The following is an 18,845-nucleotide window of genomic DNA, read 5'->3' on the forward strand; positions in this document are numbered from 1 at the left end:
ATCATCTTTTAGAGACTGGCAGGTGTTTTTCTATTAATGGATTTTTACATGAATGGACTCAGCCTAACTTTTCTAGTCTAAGGAAACATAGATTACATATTTTGAACATCTGCTTCTTCAATAAATTTTCCTAACTCTAATCTAAATACGAGGCAAATATGTAATATTTTTTAACTATATAACACAGTAGCACTGGCGAGGTAGGAGTATCATTGGCATGAGCATCATCAATATAGTGTTCAACGAGCTAAATTATGGTGTTCAGTAAAACTTGTTTCTATTCTGAATTCATATCTTACTCCACTCTATTTTGCCTTTTTATTCTTCTAAGATCAATAAAATAAGACACTGAATAAAAAACAATTCATTTTGAACTATGACTGACAGTTAAAGTTCAAGTTTCTTTACTTGTTTTTTGACATGTAATTTCAAATTGATAGAAACTGAAGTATTTTGATAAATCCAAATTAATATGGGGTGAGTCTTGTCTAAAATTTAAAAGCATTTAAATTGAAAAAAAAATATTTCAACGATTAGAAATTTAATTGTTAACTGAAATTCAAATCTATAAAGTACTTTTTTTTTAAACCAAATTTTGACAGTTTGAACTTAAATGTCAAATACTTATAAATCTCTAATTTCAGGTTTATGAAAGTACCTCAGTTTTAGCAGTATGAAATTTCTCAACCCAAAACTAAATTGAAATTCCTATCCTAGCTATCCACAAAGTCTTTCTTCACTAAGTTGAAATAGGGACGGCTTAATGAAGTTAAAGTTGTTGTAAGAAGAGCAAGGGAAGAACTAGACAAAGTGTTTATTATGGATTCTGTGTTGGGTATTGCTGAAATTCTATGGAGTGGTTTTGGAATGAAAGAGAAATGCATTATAGTTGTGGAGAGGTGTACAGTTAACACCCTTCAGAGTAGCAGAAACTGCTGTAGTTACAGTGAGAAAGTCAGAGGGAATGAAATTAGATAGTTGGTTAATGAATGTAGCATTGTTGAGTTTAACCCTTTTACATTTAAACCAGCCATATCAGGTCCAAATATTCTTCATGCTTTATGTTCAAATAGGGCAGATCTGGTCTCTCACACCTACCTTACAATGTCATTCTGAAAAATAAAGAATCACATTATTGAACTCTCAAAGCTATGAGATCATACATGATTAGTTTAAAACAACGTGACTGAATAAGCATTACATTTGATTAAGTTATCTGAATGCTAAAGGATTAAAGGCTTATTTATCAGGTGGACAGTTCTGTGTGAGGTTTATTGAATCTTCCATACAAGATAGGTGAGTTGTGCCCCATTGGAAGTTAATTTTGTGCTTTGTATGTTGCTTAACAAATGTTCAAAAGCAAAACTTTTTCTGGCATTGAAGACAAAAGCCAGCTTTCACAATGTAGTCTTGGCAATGTGAATAATATATTGTATGGTTGACATGAAAAATTAGAGATGGCAAGGCTTTACAGTTGTAGGGAATATAATGAATATAGTTGTGGTTTATTTATGAACTATAAGACTCTAATACTGTGAACTGTATCAGAAATGTTCCTCCAGAATATTTCTCTGTCAACAGTTGAAATGCATTTTTTTATTTTGAAATATATTTGTTTATATCTTTACTACAGACTTGTGGGAAATTGCTTAAATGTGGCCATCACACCTGTGAACAAGTGTGCCATGCTGAAGCTTGTGGGGACTGCCCAAGAAGTGGCTTGCGAAAATGTCCCTGTGGAAAAATGTGTAAGTTTTCAGAATTTTGTACTGAAAATTGTACTGTGGCACTCATGAATTAAAAGATACCATCATACAGAATATTATTGTTGTAATAGTTGTTAAGGCAGCAAGCTGGCAGAATCGTTAGCATGCCAGGCAAAATGCTTAGCAGCATTTCGTCTGTCTTTACGTTCTGAGTTCAAATTCCGCCATGGTCAACTTTGCCTTTCATCCTTTTGGAGTCGATAAATTAAGTACCAGCAAAAATGCTGGAATCAATGCAATCAACTAGTCCCCCACCACCACCACCACCAAAATATAAATAAATATATTTTCAGGCCTTGTGCCTTCAGTAGAAAGAATTATTGTTGTCATCGAATTTTCAGTTTAAGATTTGAAATTCCTACAGACTCCGTACTTTCTGATTTTGAAATTAAATGAATTTTAAAATATCTAAAGCAAGCATCCTTCTAACAATTTACTGTTCAGTTTTTCACTCTTTCAACTTCACAATGTTTATCAATAAAATTTATACATGACAGAGACAATTTTTATTATTGGTAATTTTAAGATGGAGGGGCTATTTTTGTAAATATAGTCAGTAAGGGGATAAAAAGCATTAATTGGAGTAAGTTTATTTATATATGTTTGTTTATTTTTAAATAGCTGTTCAGTTACCCTGTACTAAGGATATTCCCACTTGTGGTGATACCTGCAATAAAAATTTGTCTTGTGGTGTACACCAATGTCAACAACGTTGCCATTCTGGACAGTGTGATATTGTAAGTTAAAGAGCTTTAATCTTTTAAAATATTTTGAAATCAAATAACAATAAATGCCTTAATAGTTGTACTTCAGTTTTACTACTTCCAGATATCTTGTCATACATAGGAATTGTAAATTTATATTTCTTTCTGTTAAGTAATCTTTGTATACCAATTAAAAAATCAATAATACTAGTTTTAATATTTCGTGTATTCTAAGGCAGCAATCTGGTGGAATCATTAGCATGCAGGGCAAAATGATTAGCGGCATTTCATCTGTCTTTATGATCTAAGTTCAAATTCCACTGAAATCAACTTTGACTTTCATCCTTTCAGAGTCAATAAAATAAGTACCAGTTGAACACTGGGGTCAATATAATCGATTAACCCCACTGCCCCCAAAATTACTGGCCTTGTGCCAAAATTTGAAACCAGTATTTCATGTATTCAAAAGTAGTGATATTTAGTAGACTCAGTAGAATGTTGGCCAAGACATCTTGCAGTATTTTGTTGCTTTCTAAGACCTATCAAGCACTCAAGTTAGTATGATTAGTCATTCCTTGTTCCTTCCACTCAACATATAAGGCCTTGTGCTTGAGTTTGAAATCACAATTTTAGAAATTCATAAAACTAGCACAATTTATGTAGGATAAAACAATATCCTACATACTTTAGTCAGCATGAATGAAGACGAGTATAAAACTATTTTCACAATTACATGATTGGCTCAGTAGGAACAAGTGCATATAACATACGTCACACAGATTTCTAAATTTGCAAAACTTGTTATCAACACCATAAGAAAGACAGGTTTTTAACATATTGCTGTTTAATACTGTCTTATTGAACATCTGGTAAATGTAATAATATACAATAATTTTGTAATTAATTTCATGCTACAGAGCAGTTATAAATTATCAAATTTACTTTTATATTATTTCTAAAACTAGCGATTCTTATTTTTTAAATGAAGGATTTGCTTTCTGCTAGAAACATCTAAAACATCAACTAGTAGTTCTGCTTTATTTTTTCTGATATAAAACCAAAAGAAAAAGTATCAAAAAGAAAATAATGAGCAGAAATATAATTAGAAGTTGCTGTTTAGAATATGTTAACTTGAGAGGGTCAGATGCATTACTAGAATAATTATTTAATGAGATGTATGCTAATCTAAATCTAGTTAATTTTTTAATTAATGTTTGATGTTGCATCCAAATTTAATTTTCATCCTTAATGAAAATTGTTATTTCAGTGTCGTCAAACAATAGTGAAAAAATGTCGTTGTGCGCAAAGGAGAAAAGAAGTGCCTTGCTGCAAAGACTACATTTGTGACATGAAATGTCAGAAGATGAGAGACTGTGGGCGACATCAGTGCAAACGGAAGGTAAATAATTTCATAGATATTTCCTGTATTGTCATCTCTACTATAAGTTGATTGTGGAGTTAGAAGTCTGAGACTTTGATGTGGTTGTATAAGAAATAGACATAACACATGCCTGCCATTGTGGCAAATTTAAACGAGACTCTTCAAGGCTGTTTAGTTCCAAACAATAAAGTTAACAAAGAAATTTTTGTTCTTATATGATGCTTTTCTATATGATGAGGCTGGATGTGAACAATCAATAGTAAGAGGTTATTGGAAAATTAATTAAATGATTCCAATGAGTATTTTTCCTTCTATCATAAAATGCTTCTTGCTAAACAGCATGATTAAGTATATAAATCAGTGGTTCCTAGCCTGTAGTCCATGGACCCCTGGTGGTCCACAGACTAATTCAAAATTTCATATATATATATATATACATGTATGTAGTATACATACATGCATACGGATAAGCATATTAAAAGGGGTCCATGGGAAAACTCATTTAAATAAAATGGCTGGGAACCACTGATGTAAATACTCATGTGTGCATGAATGAATATGCCTTACAACAAATAGTGCTTCGTTTTTATGTGTTATTTCTTAAGTGTTTTAATTAATTTAATCTCTGGTCTTTTTCGAGTGCTCTTTTTTTTAACAATCTTTAAAATATGCATTGTGTTCTACGAGACAGTAACACATTGATTAACATAACTGTTTTCTGTAATTATCAACTAATGTTGATATTCCTAGTTACAATTTAATGAATTGTGTACCTATACTTTTAAACTAGGACTGGTCAAATATGACACCAATTAAGTATAGTTAAATGACAACATAAATAATTTAATAAAGTAATCTTGACTATTCTAATGTTTTACTCCACTGTATCAAGTAGTACAACAGCATATATTTATATTAGTTTATCAGTGTAATGATGTTAGATATTGAGAAACTTTTTGGTTCAAGTTATTGGTTCAACATCGGAGACTCCCTTGAGTCCTGAATGACCATGGGATTACACCTAGAAAGTTACCCTCCGAGGCACAAGTCTGGACAAGGTTGTTTATGGAAGACCAGCAGTCACCCATGCATACCAGCCTCCCCTCTCCATGCCACCGATGTCAAGGGAAAGGCAAAGGCCAATACAGCTTGGCATCAGTGATGTTGCAACTCATTTCTACAGCTGAATTAACTGGAGCAACATGGAATAAAGTATCTTGCTCAAGAACACAACATGCAGCCCAGTCCAGAATTCGAACTCCCAACCTCACAGTCATAAGTTTGACACTCTAATCACTGAGCCATGTGCCTTCACTAGGTTCAACATACATATATTATCATTCATACACTACTTGAAGATCAAAAGGTGGTTTTTAGTTTTGTTGCACATGTTATCTTTAAACAAAACCAAAATAATGCATATCAGCTATCAGGACATGATTGATAAAAAGTATCCTTCTTGAGACTTCGGTGATGTAATCATTCCTTTAGTGTAGTTCTTAATATTTGTGAGATAAATATGCAGCCCATGCTACAGCTATATGTTTCTTGTCTTATTTTTTTTTTATCTTAGTGCTGTGATGGCAGATGCCCTATTTGTGAACAAGTGTGTGGTAGATCCTTATCATGTCGAAATCACAAGTGCTCAAGTAAATGTCACCAAGGTAAGTTAACAGCGAATTAGTACTATTCTAAGAAATGATAGTTTCGTGAATATTTTCTTGTTTATTATGATGACTTTACTATTTCTGTATTTCACTGAAGTTTTGGATTTGCAGATAATGAGTGACTAGTAACATTTGTAGAGTATTACAGTTCTTGTATAGCAGCACAGAAATCACAGCTGAAGATGAGCAGGAAAGACACTTCAATATGTTAGTATACAAAAAGAGAAATCTGTTACTGTGATGTGTAAGTGTTGAGAATTGCTTAATGTATGCTAATATAGTAAACTGGGTGAAGACAGCAAGCTGGCAGAGTCATTAGCATGCCAAGCAAAATGCTTAGTGGCATTATGTCTGTCCGTATGTTCTGAGTTCAAATTGAGCTAAGATCAATTTTGCCTTTCATCCTTTTGGGGTGTTGAACACTGGAGCCAATGTAATCAACTTAACCCCTCCCCCAAACTTGCTGGTCTTGTGCCAAAATTTGAAACTAATATAGTAAACTGAGTGATTGTGGTTGGCTGAATTGGCCATGTACTGAACAATCAGCAGTTTATTTTTTGTCAACAGCAATGAGTCAAATACTTCAACCCATTTATCTATAAATTAGTACCATAGGATAGAAACAACTGTTAATGATTAGACTGCAAAACTAAGCTTGTTTGTCGGCTTACAGCACCAAGTACTACTTTTCCAATGCTCTTGGAGAGAGTAATAGTAAAGAGTCATTCCAGTACTTGAACATTTTTAAAAAAACATTTTTAACATTGTTTTTCAATATTTACCTTAAACAGGACCATGTTATCCTTGTACCATGACTGTTGACAAATACTGTTTCTGTAAATCTACCTACATCACTGTTCCATGTGGTCGGGAAAAAGTCATAAAACCACCAAAATGTAACCAAACATGCAAGTAAGTTATTTTGCAGTACTCACATCTGTTTCTTTCTTCTTTTTTTTTTTTTAATCTGTTTTAGCACTGCATTCCCTCAGTTCAAATTCTGATAGGGTTAACATATTTTATCTGAGTTTGATAAAATGAGAAATATGCAGGAGATGACTCAGTTAAGAGTGTCCCCTTTCTAGTAAAAATCAATCTTTTGTATTATCAAAAGAAATCCTGATTACTACTGCTGTCACTATCTCATGTTTAAAAATCACTAAAATAAAGGAACTCCACTAGCAAATAAAGCTGGCAAAGTAAATGGCAGAAATTTGACATTCCAAACAAGACCCTGTCAGATTTTTATTTCTTACAGCACACTAAATTACTTAACCTACTTCATCATCATCATCACCATTTAGCGTCCGTTTTCCATGCTAGCATGGGTTGGACGGTTCAACTGGGGTCTGTGAAGCTGGAAGGCTTCATCAGGCCCAGTCAGATCTGGCAGTGTTTCTACGGCTGGATGCCCTTCCTAACGCCAACCACTCCGTGAGTGTAGTGGGTGCTTTTTACGTGCCACCCGCACAGGTGCCAGACAGAGCTGGCAAACGGCCATGAACGGACGGTGCTTTTACATGTCACCGGCACGGGGGCCAGGCGAGACTGGCAACGGACACGAGCGGATGGTGCTTTTACATGCCACCGGCACGGGGGGGCCAGGTGAGGCTGGCAACGGACACGAACGGATGGTGCTTTTAACCACAGCTGCAATTCCCACTGATGTTGATCGACCTCAATTTTGGTTCTGCTTTCTGATATATGATTTGATTTGGTTTGATTTTGATTTTGACTGTTCTCACTGGTCTTGCCGGGTCTTCTCACGCACAGCATACTTCCATAGGTCTCGGTCTCTGGTCATTTCCTTGGTGAGATCTAAAGTTCGAAGGTCGTGCTTCACCACCTCGACCCAGGTTTTCCTGGGTCTACCTCTTCCACAGGTTCCCTCAACTGCCAGGGTGTGGCACTTTCGCACACAACTATCTTCAGCCATTCTCATCACATGACCATACCAGTGCAAACGTCTCTCTTGCACACAACAACTGATGCTTCTTAGGTCCAACTTTTCTCTCAAGGTACTTACACTCTGTCGATTATGAACACTGACATTACACATCCATCGGAGTATACTAACTTCATTTCTTGCGAGCTTACGCAAATCCTCAGCAGTCACAGCCCAAGTTTCACTACCATGTAGCATGGCTGTACGTACACATGCATCATACAGTCTGCCTTTTACTTTGAGCGAGAGGCCTTTTGTCACCAGCAGGGGTAAGAGCTCTCTAAACTTTGCCCAGGCTATTCTTACTCTAGCAGTTACACTTTCAGCACACCTGCCCCCGCTACTGACTTGGTCACCTAGGTAGCAGAAACTATCAACTACTTCTAGTTTTTCTCCCTGGAACATGGTAGAAGTTGGTCTCTGCATATTTTCAGAGTTTATTGCTCCTGAGCATCTGCCACAGATAAAAACTATTTTCCTAGTTAGACTTCCTTTGACATTACTACATCTCTTATGTGTCCATAGCTTACATTTGGTGCATCTTATAGAGTTTCTACCTACGCCTTTTCTACAGATCGAGCAGGGCCATCTACCTGAAGGCGTTTGTGATTGGTCTACCTTCCTACTTATTAGGAGTTTCGTTTTGGCTAGGTTGATTCTAAGGCCCTTTGATTCTAAACCTTGCTTCCATACCTGAAACTTCTCCTCTAGTTCTGATAGAGACTCAGCAATTAGAGCAAGGTCATCAGCATAGAGGAGCTCCCAGGGGCATCCTGTCTTGAATTCCTCCGTTATTGCTTGGAGGACTATGATAAATAGGAGGGGACTGAGGACTGAACCTTGGTGGACCCCAACCTCTACCCTGAATTCATTACTGTACTCGATGCCAACCCTCACCTTACTAGCAGCGTCTCTGTACATGGCTTGTACAGCTCTCACTAACCATTCATCTATCCCTAGTTTCCTCATTGACCACCAGATAAGGGATCGGGGGACCCTGTCGAAGGCTTTCTCCATATCAACAAAAGCCAGGTATAGGGGCTTGTCTTTGGCTAGGTATTTCTCCTGCAGCTGTCTTATCAGGAAAATAGCATCAGTAGTACTTTTCCCTGGCACAAACCCAAACTGCATCTGATCTAGTCTAACTCTCTCTCTAATTAGTTGAGCTATAACCCTCTCCGTAACCTTCATTACCTGATCCAGCAGCTTGATACCCCAGTAGTTATTTGTATCTAGGGCGTCACCTTTACCTTTGTAGCAGTTGACTATTATGCTGCTACACCAGTCATTGGGAATGACTCCTTCGTGTATCACCTGGTTAACTATACGGGTGACTAGGCTATAGCCGACACTACCAGATATTTTGAGCATCTCTGCAGTAATTCCTGATGGGCCTGGGGCTTTCTCTGTTTTCATGCTTGTAATTGCCTTAACTACTAAGGAGCTGTCAACTCGGATTGCTGGTCCCTCTGTTGGGTCAACATTCGGCAGACTCTCTTTATCCCATTCATTTTCCTCATTCAGCAACCTTTCATAGTGGCATCTCCAAACCTCTCTCTTTGCATCCTCATTTAGCGCAAGTGAGCCGTCATCCGTGCGAACACATTTTTCTCCTACCACGTCACGATTCTCTCTCACACACTGTCTTGCTATACGAAATACCTCAAGTCTTTCATCCTCACAGCACAGGACATTGGCAAATTTTTTCTTATCTGCTTCCCCTCTGGCTAAATACACCTGCCTCCTAGCTTCCCTTCTTGCAATCTGATACACTTCCCTGCTACCACCGTTCTTCCAGTCCTTCCAAGCCTGTTTCTTTTGTCTAATAGCCCTGTCAACAGTATTGTTCCACCACCACGTTATTTTGGGTCTTGTGGGGACTTTGCACCAGCCACAGATATGGTCAGTGGCTTTCAGCAGGTTGTCCCTTAGAAGCGCCCAGTTATCTTCTACCCCATGTGTAGCTATACCCCCTTCTATTTCGTCGAAGGCTTCAAGTAACATGTCTCTAAATCTCTGTCCATTTGCAGAAAAAAAGTTTACAACTTGGTTCCAGTTCCATATTAGAATTTCTTTTTTTTTTTTTATATCCCTTAATAGCTTTAAGGAAGGCATGAATGTTGCTACAATGTAAAAATTAAATTGCTGTTAATTTATGTAATCTCAAGCTAATATTTCTGTCGTTTGTGCCTTGAAATTTTCTTTTTCTTTTTTGAAAGGATTCCATCTGATTGCCACCATCCTGATCGTAAGCCACACCGATGTCATTTTGGAGACTGTCCACCTTGTAAGAATGTTTGTAACAATCAACTCCCTAACTGTTCTCATTTCTGTCCAATGCTATGCCATGATGCTGTCAAGGTTAAGAAACCAATCAACCCGGTACGTATACAATACTATGACTGACTTTAGTAACTGTAATGTGGTATAATTCATGGCCTTTCTGTGTGTATAATAGGATGAGGTTGATGAGAATGGGGTAGAGTTGAGCAAGATGTTTGAATAGTTGACAAGGTGTTTGTGGTGAGCATATGTGTGTATATATGCAATAAAATGAGATTGATTGTCTTTGATAGAAGGGTCATACCTGAATGAAAGGAGGAGAACTAAGGAGCAACTATGTTTGTGTATGAGCAAGAAAAAGGGAAAGTAAAATATTGAGGGTATGAAAATGCGTAGAAAGTAAGTTAAGGATGTTTGGTGAAAGATATTTAAGAAAGTAAGAGTGAAAGAGTTTGTGTAGTCAAGATACAAGTCAGAGGGTAAGTACATAGAGTATGTAACTGAATTATTAGGAAAAAAGGGTTTGAAAAAAACAAGGTTTTAGTATATGAAATAAATTACTTTAGAGGACTTGTTGGCCTAGTATATGTGCAAACTAGGAATCACTAGCCTTTGATTCCAATATTAGCAACAAAGTTTCCTGTAGGAATTCAGGTAAATATACTGTGACTACTCAACTTCTTCTTTTTAATTTGCTGTGTCTGGAGGAAGTAGCAGAGCTTATGACTTATGTAGGTGCTCTAGTTCAGTCAGGTTTGATACCATTAATGTTCCATTTAAATTATTGTAGATCAAAGCTTGCAGGAAAGACACAAGCAAGGAGAATATTCTAGAGGGTCCATATTCTAGGGAGGGAGAACCAGGTTCAATGAAATAGTGTGGGGTCAGGATGGTTGGACACAACAGAGGTTACTAGAAATAAAGATGCAAAGGGATTGCGGTTGCCTGAATGGAGGAGACTCATGACAAGCCAGCACCAAAGAACTGAGGTGCCTTGAAAAGTTTAACCACCAAGTTAAGAGAATATAAACAAACCAATACCTGTTATCAAGCAGTGGGGGGGGGACAAAATAAAGACATACACATAGATACATACACACAGACACACACAATGGGTTTCTTTTAATTTTCAACTACCAAATACACTCACAAGATTTTAGTTGACTTATTGAGTTTATTGAAGAAGACTTGCCCAAGGTGCCATATAATGGAACTGAACCTGAAACCCTAAGAAGCAAATTTCTTACCCTATACTATTGTCTGTACCAATGGTACTTATCACACAGCCATACCTGCACCTATACACACACTTCTGTTTTATATCTATTTTTCTATGCCAGCATCGGTAGTTTAGTTTGTTGTTGAATGATTGTTATGATTGGAAGACTTTTCTTTTGATGAGCTCTCAATAATGAAGAATGAGTAGAATTTGTTCTCTAGTCAGATAAATTGAAGCAAGTAGAATTATGTACCTTGGCACACACAATTCAATGGCAATACTCTGTAATAATTTAAACAATTCGCCAATATTACGTTAATCCAGTATTTTAACCCCACAGCTGTTATTGATTTATCAAGTTGAATTTAATGCATCTAGTGGAACAAAATGTTAATCTTATGTGTTGTAGTTAATTAGCCACCTGCATAAATAAACTAGGTTGCTTTCTTTGATATTCCTTCTCTTTTTCTCTTTTAATCATTTTTTTTCTTTCTTTAAATCACCAGTTGTTGTATTCCAATAAACATAAAATTGTGGACCAGTTTGAAAAAATAAAGAAACCATGCCCTCCTTGTCAAGTAATTGTGGAACAAAAATGTCTTGGGAAACATGAAGTAAGCTTTTAATTAAGTTTATTGTGTCTTGATAGTGATATGTTTATATTCTTTTTTAACTGCTTCCTAAACTGCAAAAGTTAGGCAGTTTTGTAAATTTGAGGAGTTCCCCTAGATTATATATATGTATCTCATTGAACTTGTCCTGTACTTTAACCAACTTGAACTGTCCTCTAAAAGCAAATTATAGTCTTGAGTTAAAATATAAATTTGTTTACAAACCCCAAGGATTATTTGTGTGACTTGTGCTTAGCTCTGGATCAGAGATAATTCTACTGGGTAGGATACTGGCCTTTGTGTGTAACCTTCCCAGAAAATCCTAGCAGCTATACTATGGTAACACAATAATTAGAGCAGTGTAAATGTTAGAAACACCCACCAAAGAGCAAAAAAAATCTAAAGTAGATTTGAACTCACATCTCATGAACCAGTGGTCCAATATTTTACCCATTAAGCTATTTTCTTGCCTCCTTAGGACTTAATGATTAAAAAAGTTAACAAAAGCCAAAATCAATTAAGTTTCCAACAGCAATTATTTTGTATCTTTCAGCAGTCCATTATTATTTTGTGTACTTCATTCAGCCTTGTAAAATAGGTACTACTTTCATTTTACACCTGAATGATTGATAACTTTCATCAACCACCAGATTTGTGGTGCACCATCAACTAAATTGTGTTTTGTAGTATATCTATCTCCTGAACGATAATTGTAATATACTTGCTGAATGATTTGAGCCCTACTCTGCAAAAATAGAAAACTAAATATATATGAGATGATATAGAATAAGAACAAACTCAAATATCTTATTGTACAGACATGTACAACTCTTGCTAACTTGAAAAGCAAATTGAACATTAACTTTCAGGATTGTGGTGCAGATATTTCCATTTTTTCATATTTTTCCTTTTTCTATTTTTTTTCTAATTTACAGGTAAATGAATTTGCTTGTTCAGCTGTTGTTCCGTATTCTTGTAAGAGGGCTTGTAACCGTTTACTTCCCTGTACCAATCATTCATGTGTCTTAGAATGCCATGAAGTTAAAAATGCTGCTGATGAGAAAAGTGTAAGATATTAATTATAACTTATTTGTTGGGTTCTATTAGTTTTAGCTAATGCATTTAGTGATGAAGGCACATGACTTAGGGGCTAGAGTATTCAGCTCTCAATCATAAGGTCATGATTTTGATACCCAGTGGCATGCCATGTCCTGGAGGAAAATTTCACATTGCTCCAGTCCACTCAGATAGCAAAAATGAGTTGTACCTGTATTTCAAATGGCCAGCCTTGTCACATACTGTGTTATGTTGAATCTCCTGGAGAACTACATTAAAGGTATGCATGTGCCTATCACTTGCACATTAATTCCACAAGCAGACTTTTCTGTGGATCAGTTTAAACACTCATCATAACCAACAGAGTACCAGTTCCAGTAGAATGCACCTGGTATGACAGAAAATGATAAAACACTGCCTGCTACACTTAAGCACAATCAGTCACAGATGTAAACTAACGCACATGCACATGAGTATACACACACAGTGGTTCTCTGTCAATTTCGTTCTACCAAATCCATTTGCAAGGCTTTGGTCAGCCAAGGGCTATAGTAGAAGACACTTGCTTAAGGTATCTTGCTTAAAACCATGTGCTTGGAAGGTGAACTTCTCTACCACACAGCCCTACATACAGATATAAAAAATAAAATACGATTTTGTCTATAAACACATGAAGCCACATAAAGAGCTCCTGTGCCAACACCATATAAAAAGCACCCATTCTGGTGCCACATAAAAAGCATCCAGTACACTCTGTAAAGCGATTGGCATTAGGAAGGGTATATAGCCATAGAAACCAAGCCAAAACAGATTACTGGAGCCCGGTGCAACCTTTCATTTTGTCAGCTCCTGTCAAACCATCCAACCCATGCCAGCATGGAAAACTGACGTTAAATGATGATGGGGATGATGATGATTAGGTTGAAGTAGCTCATTGTTAATAAGTATTATATTACTTGACAGATGTCTCATTAGGTTTGAAATTAGTAATCAAGTAAATTCACAAGTTTAGGAAGAAAATGATTATTCTTGATAATTTCTTTTTCTTTTTAATTTCAGGCTGGATCCAATTGCTCAAAATGTGAAGAGGAATGTTCAAAACCACGACTCCCTGGTTGTAATCATGAGTGTTCATTACCATGTCATTCTGGTGACTGTCCACCATGTTCAGAGATAATTCGAATGCGCTGTCACTGTCGAAACATACTGAAATACATTCAGTGTTACAAATGGACTACTGCTGATACAGAATCAAAATCTGTCTTAAAGTCTTGTGGACTTGATTGTCCTAAAGTGGTGAGTATTTTTTGCATTAGTCACATTTGAAAATTGTCTGAGTTATCATTGTCCTTTTAGCATCCACTTTTCCATGGTTGTATGGATCAGATGAAATTTATCAAGGTAGATTTATGACCCAATGGTCTTCCTATTGCCAATGTGATTTAGAAAAATTAAGTGTATAAGAACTTGGATGAAAGTGAAAGAGCACAAAGAAGGAAAATTGTAAGAATTTATGATCATCATCATTATTTAAAGACCTCTGTTATATGGTTGCATGGGTCACACTGACTTTATTGAGGCAGATTTTTCTATGGCTGAACGCCATTCCTGTCACAAACCTTCACCTGTTTCCAAGCAAGGTAATACTTCCCATGCCTAGATATGATTTTCCATGGAAGACTGGAAATGAATAACATTGCTTGTATGATGGTGATGCTCAGTTGCAATTACCACATGCTGTCTACACACACGTGATATACATGACAGGCTTCTTTCAATTTCAACCTACCAAATTCACCTACAAGGCTTTGGTTGTCCTAGGTTACACTAATAGACACTTCCCAAGGTGCCATGCAGTAGGACTTGAACCCAAGACATGGTTGTGAAGTAAGCTTCTTAATCACACAACCACACCTACATCTACATCTACTTTTTCTTGCACAAATTTGGGGGGAATTTGATTTAGAGATACTGAAAATTAAATTAAACACTCTGCTTTATTCAAAAAATTCAAGTGTATATGATATTTTGGTGTAAGTGTAATATCATCTTGATAAAGCTTACATAATTGTTGTTGTCCACTTTAAACTACTGACCATGAAGTCAGCAGTCCAGCATTTTATCCACTTTGCCACTGTGCTTCTCATATAAGTTCTCTAGACATTTTGTAGAATGACTTCTGTATAGCCATATCTACTTTGAAAACTGTTTATGTTTTCTCCTTTTGTTTGTTCTTAAAAAAGATGCCATGTGATCACAAATGTCCTATGATTTGTCACCCTGGAGACTGTTGTCCGAATGGCTGTGAGAAGAGAAAGTCTGTTCGCTGTCCATGTAAACGCAGGAAAAAAGAATTCATTTGTTCAATGGTAACATCAGGGAAAGCCCAGGTGAAATGTGACGATGTGTGTAGAGAGATTCAATTAAAGCAAAAGCAGGTAAAAATTCATTATCTATTTAATCCGTGAATTGCATTAGATACATTACTTAATTTTTTTCTCTTTTCGTACATATATAAAAAAGTACCAGTAATATATTGGTTTTCTTTATAAATTGTATATCTTTGGTTGGATAATTCACTTTTGAATTAAATTAGTATTAGTGACTATATGGTCATGAAATAAGTATTATTACTACTACTGCTGCTGTTGTTGTTATTATTATTATTAAGAAGGCAGCGAACTGGCAGAAGTATTAGAATGCTGGACGAAATTCTTAGCAGTATTTTGCCCATTGCTATGTTCTGAGTTCAAATTCCAAGGTTAACTTTACTTTCCATCATTTCGAGGTTGATAAATTAAGTACCAGTTGAACACTGGGGTCAATGTAAATGACACAGCCCTTCCCCCAATTTTGCCCTTGTGGAAAAATTTGAAATTATTATTATTATTATTATTATGGCAGCAAGCTGGCAGAATTGTTAGCACACCAGGCAAAATGTTTATCAGTATTTTGCCTGTCGCTACATTCTGAGTTCAACTTTGTCTTTCATCCTTTTGGAATTGATAAATTAAGTACCAGTGAAACACTGGCGTTGATGTAATCAACTAGTCCCCTCCCCCAAAATTTCAGGCCTTGCGCCTTCAGTAGAAATGATTATTATTATTATGAAGTCAACGAACTGGCAGAACCATTAGCATGTCAGAGAAAAAGCTTAGTTACACTTGACATTCTGAGTTCAAATTCCACCATGTTGACTTTACCTTTCATCCTTTTAGGATCAATGTAATCAAAATTGCTGGCCTTGCACCAAAGTTTGAAAGAATTATCATTATTAAGGCAGTGAGTTGGCAAAATTGCTAGTGTATCAGAGAGAATGCTTAACAGTATTTCTTCTGGCCTTCTACATTCTGAATTCAAATTCTGCCGAGATCAACTTTGCCTTTCTTTCTTCCAGAATCAATAACATATAGTTAGTAGTCAAGCGCAGGGTTGTAGTGCACCTGAGCACTGTACACATCATCATCATCATCGTTTAACGTTCGCTTTCCATGCTAGCATGGGTTGGACGATTCAACTGGGGTCTGGGGAGCCCGAAGGCTGCACCAGGCCAGTCAGATCTGGCAGTTATTATTATTAATATTGGCTTCTCCTGCTGGCCTTAAACCTCAATATGAAGCCATTATTTTTATTATTAAGGCAGTGAGCTGGCAGAATCGTTAGTAGCAGGCTGGACAAAATGCTTGGCAGCATTTTGTCTCTCTTTACATTCTGAGTTCAAATTTTGCTGAGGTCAGCTTTGTCTTTCATCCCTTTTGAGGTTAATAAAATAAGTACCAGTTGAGCACTGCAGGGCAATGTAACTAATTTAACCTTGCCTCTGAAACTGGTGGCCTTATCTCTAAGTTTGAAACCATTCTTCTTCTTATTATTATTAATGCAGCACACTGGATGAAACACTTAGCGGTATTTCGCCTGTAGCTATGTTCTGAGTTCAAATTCCGCTGAGGTCGACTTTGCTTTCAGGGTCAATAAAATAAGTACCAGTTGACCACTGGGGTCAGTGTAATCAACTCATCCCCACCTCCTGCAAGCTGCCCTTGTGGCAAAAATTTGAAATAATTATTTTATTATTATTGATATTATTAAGGCAGTGAACTGGCAGAAACATTAGCATGCCAGGTGAAATGCTTAGCAGTATTTCGTCTGTCTTTACATTCTGAGTTCAAATTCTACCAGGGTCAACTTTGCTTTGCATCCTTTCATGGTTGATAAATTAAGTACCAGTTGCATACTGGGGTAAATCTAATCCACTGGCCCCCCTCTCTGGAAACTTCAGGCCTTGTGCCTATAGTAGAAAATAATCGTTAACATGCTGGATGGAATGCTTGGCAGTATTTTTCCTATTGTTGTGTTCTAAGTTCAAATTCCACCAAGGTCAACTTTGCCTTTCATCCCATCAGAGTTGATGAAATAAGTACCAGTAGAAATGATTATTATTATTATGAAGTCAATGAACTGGCATGTCAGAGAAAAAGCTTAGTTACACTTGACATTCTGGGGTCGATAAAATCAACTAGCCTCTGCCCCAAAAATTTCAGGCCTTGTGCCTTTAGTAGAGAGGATTGTTGATATTATACTTATTTTTTCTTGTATATATCAATTCAGATGCAGGAAGAAGCTGCTAGAAAGAAACAGGAGGAAGAAGAAAGAAAACAACGAATGGAAATTGAAGATTTTGAACGGAAAACTAAAAGAATTGGTCGAAAGAAACGCAACAGGGTCTATGAAGAGAAAATTGAATTGACTTTCATGCAGAAATATGGCAAAACTGTCATTACTGTCAGCATTGCAGTGATTGCTGTAGCTGCTGGTATCTTTTACATGTCTTCATAAGTTTATTTATCTGAGAATTAATAGCCGTATCATCACATTTTAAAAATATAACAATCACAGGGGTTGGGGGACAAAAGAAATAGCCAGAAACAATCATTCAAAAGCAAGTGTTTGTTTGGCCATACGGGATTTCTTTGTGAACAGACTTGTGATCACAAGCAGTCTATTTATGACCATCCCATCTATTCTTTAGACACAGTATATTTAGGACTAGATTACCCAATGTGTCCTTCAGTTCTAAGATGATAGGATGTGATTTGAGTGATATTTTGCTGCTATTTCTAAGAAATTAAGAAGATATGTTTATTCTCTACTTTGGATACTGACTTAAGATGAATATTGTTCACAGGTTAAAAGATTCACCCTTTTATTAACTATGGGTAGTAATGATGAGTCTACTTAGTATTATGATAAAGACCTTGGGTAGGTCAGTCATTTACGGCTTTAGGTTTGTTACTGACTGACATGATCGTCTACAGGCAGATTACTTGAATTTTTTTTTTGCAACTGTTACTGGGCCCTTCTACCTCTACACAGCGACAAGGATGCTGAGGCTGCAATAATGTGAAATGATTGCTATTGAGATAGGTCAAATGGCTAAGTGTATAACTCAATGGTTTATCACTTTAGCCCTTTCTATTCTCATTCTATGCAGGATACCTTATTTAACTTGCCTCAAGTCTCCTAGCAGTTGAAATTAGGGTGCCATGTCTTTAGGAAAGACATCTTCAATATACTGGTGTTCTATCCAGAACTGTCTCTCATCAGCTTTATTCTACAGAAACTGTTTGAAATACTTGTACTACAAATCCCTAAGTTTGTGGAAAATGCAAGTAGCTTAACCATTATGAGTGGTGACTCTGAAATCCTATTAAGATACAATGATTTAACCCTTTTGTTACCAACCCAGCTGAAACCGGCTCTGTGTACAAATGTCTTGTTTTTAAAAGTTCTCAATTACAATCTTCCACCAAACCTTAGTTACAATTTATGTCCTTAACACTAGCTGAATGATAACTTTACTAAATTCTTTGTTATTTTTAAGTAATTGAAAGAAACACAGAGCATCTCAAAATAAGTGCAGTAACGAAAGGGATAATATACAATTTGTGCATTTTGTGTTATATAATTTCATTGTTTCATCTGTTTTGTTTTTCATTTTATTTGAGAGCAGATTTAGATTCTATGGCAGTTGAACATGCTAAATTCTAATAATCTGAATTTGAACTTTTCTCAGTGGCAACTGATTTCTTCCTACAACCTTTTTTCTCTCTTCTTTCTTAATTTTTTTTTATGTCTTTTATTGATATTATTGATCCCAGTGTGGCAAGTTGGCAGAATTGTTAGCACACTAGGTAACACGCTTAGCAGCATTTC

General features: G+C 36.3%; 1 protein-coding gene across 1 annotated transcript in view; it reads left to right on the forward strand.

The window, feature by feature from the left end:
* The window catches only part of LOC118765862 (NF-X1-type zinc finger protein NFXL1-like), a 20,859-nt gene extending 2,362 nt beyond the window's left edge, over window positions 1-18,497 (forward strand). The window contains exons 3-13 of the mRNA XM_036508550.1: window positions 1,634-1,748; window positions 2,388-2,503; window positions 3,738-3,869; window positions 5,425-5,515; window positions 6,310-6,430; window positions 9,683-9,845; window positions 11,472-11,579; window positions 12,512-12,643; window positions 13,692-13,928; window positions 14,876-15,070; window positions 17,241-18,497. Of these exons, the coding sequence (XP_036364443.1) occupies window positions 1,634-1,748; window positions 2,388-2,503; window positions 3,738-3,869; window positions 5,425-5,515; window positions 6,310-6,430; window positions 9,683-9,845; window positions 11,472-11,579; window positions 12,512-12,643; window positions 13,692-13,928; window positions 14,876-15,070; window positions 17,241-17,468 (1,638 nt within the window). The 3' untranslated portion in view covers window positions 17,469-18,497. The remainder of the gene's footprint in view (window positions 1-1,633; window positions 1,749-2,387; window positions 2,504-3,737; window positions 3,870-5,424; window positions 5,516-6,309; window positions 6,431-9,682; window positions 9,846-11,471; window positions 11,580-12,511; window positions 12,644-13,691; window positions 13,929-14,875; window positions 15,071-17,240) is intronic.
* Window positions 18,498-18,845: the final 348 nt, after the last annotated feature.

This window comes from Octopus sinensis, linkage group LG13 (genome assembly GCF_006345805.1).
Source record: "Octopus sinensis linkage group LG13, ASM634580v1, whole genome shotgun sequence".
Lineage (NCBI taxonomy): Eukaryota > Metazoa > Mollusca > Cephalopoda > Octopoda > Octopodidae > Octopus > Octopus sinensis.